At 38.2% G+C, this 1,389-nt stretch overlaps 1 protein-coding gene across 1 annotated transcript; it reads left to right on the forward strand.

Moving 5' to 3' along the window:
* Positions 1-543: 543 nt before the first annotated feature.
* On the forward strand, positions 544-1,109 carry LOC117613701. Its single transcript, XM_034342274.1, has 2 exons — positions 544-932; positions 1,016-1,109. Exons 1-2 carry the CDS (start codon positions 544-546, stop codon positions 1,107-1,109), a joined length of 483 nt encoding a protein of 160 aa, XP_034198165.1.
* The last annotated feature ends 280 nt before the right edge of the window (positions 1,110-1,389 follow it).

Raw genomic sequence — 1,389 nt, forward strand, 5'->3', positions numbered from 1 at the left:
GGTTCCAGCCTACGCACGACAATTTTTTGCCGCTGGAATGTCAAGCAGCAAAAGAGCGGAAGGTTCTCATGGTTTTTTCAAGCAATACATATCAAGGAGAAATTCGTTGATGGATTTCATAATACGATTTGAGAGGGCACTTTCTCATCAACGTGAAAAAAAGTTAGTTGCTGATCACGTAGATGCATTTGAAGTGGCTCAATGTCTTCTACCGATGCCAATGAACAAACAAATGGCTACCTTGTACACAAGGACAATGTTTCAAAAGTTTGAGCAAGAACTAATACAAAGTACAGCATGTTTCCTAGAGCTCAAAACAGAGGATGCTTGTAAAGTTGTCTTTAACGTGAGCGAAAGGAAAAATTGGGAAACAAGAGTGGCAGAAGTCGTATATGTCAAAGATTCCGACCACGCATCGTGTAGCTGCAAAAGATTTGAATTTGTTGGAATTATTTGCAAGCACATCCTAGCATTGTTCAGAAGGGACCAGATTGAATATATGCCCGAAAAATATATTTTGAAGAGGTGGAAGAAAACTGCGAAATGTGGATTGGTGTCGATGCAAATGGCAAAGAAATTAAAGACTGTGTAGATCCTGGCCTTCTAATAAAGCGGAGTACAATGTCTCGACTTGCTTCAGATGTGGTTGAGGATGCATTAATGAGTGAAGAAGGATGTGAGCTACTGTCAGAGACTCTAAAAAGTTTGCAGGTGAAGTTGAAGTTGTTGAAGGATGGACCAAGTAATAACGAAGTTGGAGGGTCCAGCTCTCAAACACAATATATGAAAGACCCTAAGAGAGTGAGGTGCAAAGGAAGGTCGAAAGGAGTAATGGGAGCAAAGGAAAAGGCAATGAAGCGAGGGATTAGACACTGTCGGGAGTGTGGACACATTGGTCATGATAGAAGACAATGCCCAACCTTGAACACACCGTAAGATGCTAACACTATTTGTAATAACATCTAAAATTTCAATAGGTAAAATTTTTATGTGCTTGTGTTTGATGTTTATGCAGGACATCACCGTCGAACAACAACGAATCAACTCCAATACATCGTAGTGACCCATTATTCGACGATTTTTACAGGATGCACGGACCAAGTGAATGATTTATATTTGTATTAGACGAAATGTGGTTGTTATGAAGATTAATGATGAGGTGAAGTTTTATAGATTCAGTTTTTGAATATTATTGTGTTTTTGTTCATGTCCACCGATGAGCTCTTACTATGTCCACTGGTAATTGAAATGAAAATTTGCTTGGTTTCATTCTTCCATGAAATTTGGAGACATGTTAATTTTACGTCTTCTCCCTATTTATAAATTTTCAAAGACATTTGATAAAGTATGAAATTTTGAGTTATGTGAAGAAGCAATGACTTTTACCAT

The sequence above is a fragment of the Prunus dulcis genome, unplaced genomic scaffold, assembly GCF_902201215.1.
Source record: "Prunus dulcis unplaced genomic scaffold, ALMONDv2, whole genome shotgun sequence".
NCBI lineage: Eukaryota > Viridiplantae > Streptophyta > Magnoliopsida > Rosales > Rosaceae > Prunus > Prunus dulcis.

What these genes read in the sequence shown, in the direction of transcription:
- LOC117613701 (XM_034342274.1), top strand. Translation starts at nt 544, where the DNA reads ATGTGGATTGGTGTCGATGCAAATGGCAAAGAAATTAAAGACTGTGTA. An exon ending in TGCCCAACCTTGAACACACC is followed by an intron (nt 933 to 1,015) that starts GTAAGATGCTAA and finishes ATGTTTATGCAG; the next exon opens with GACATCACCGTCGAACAACA.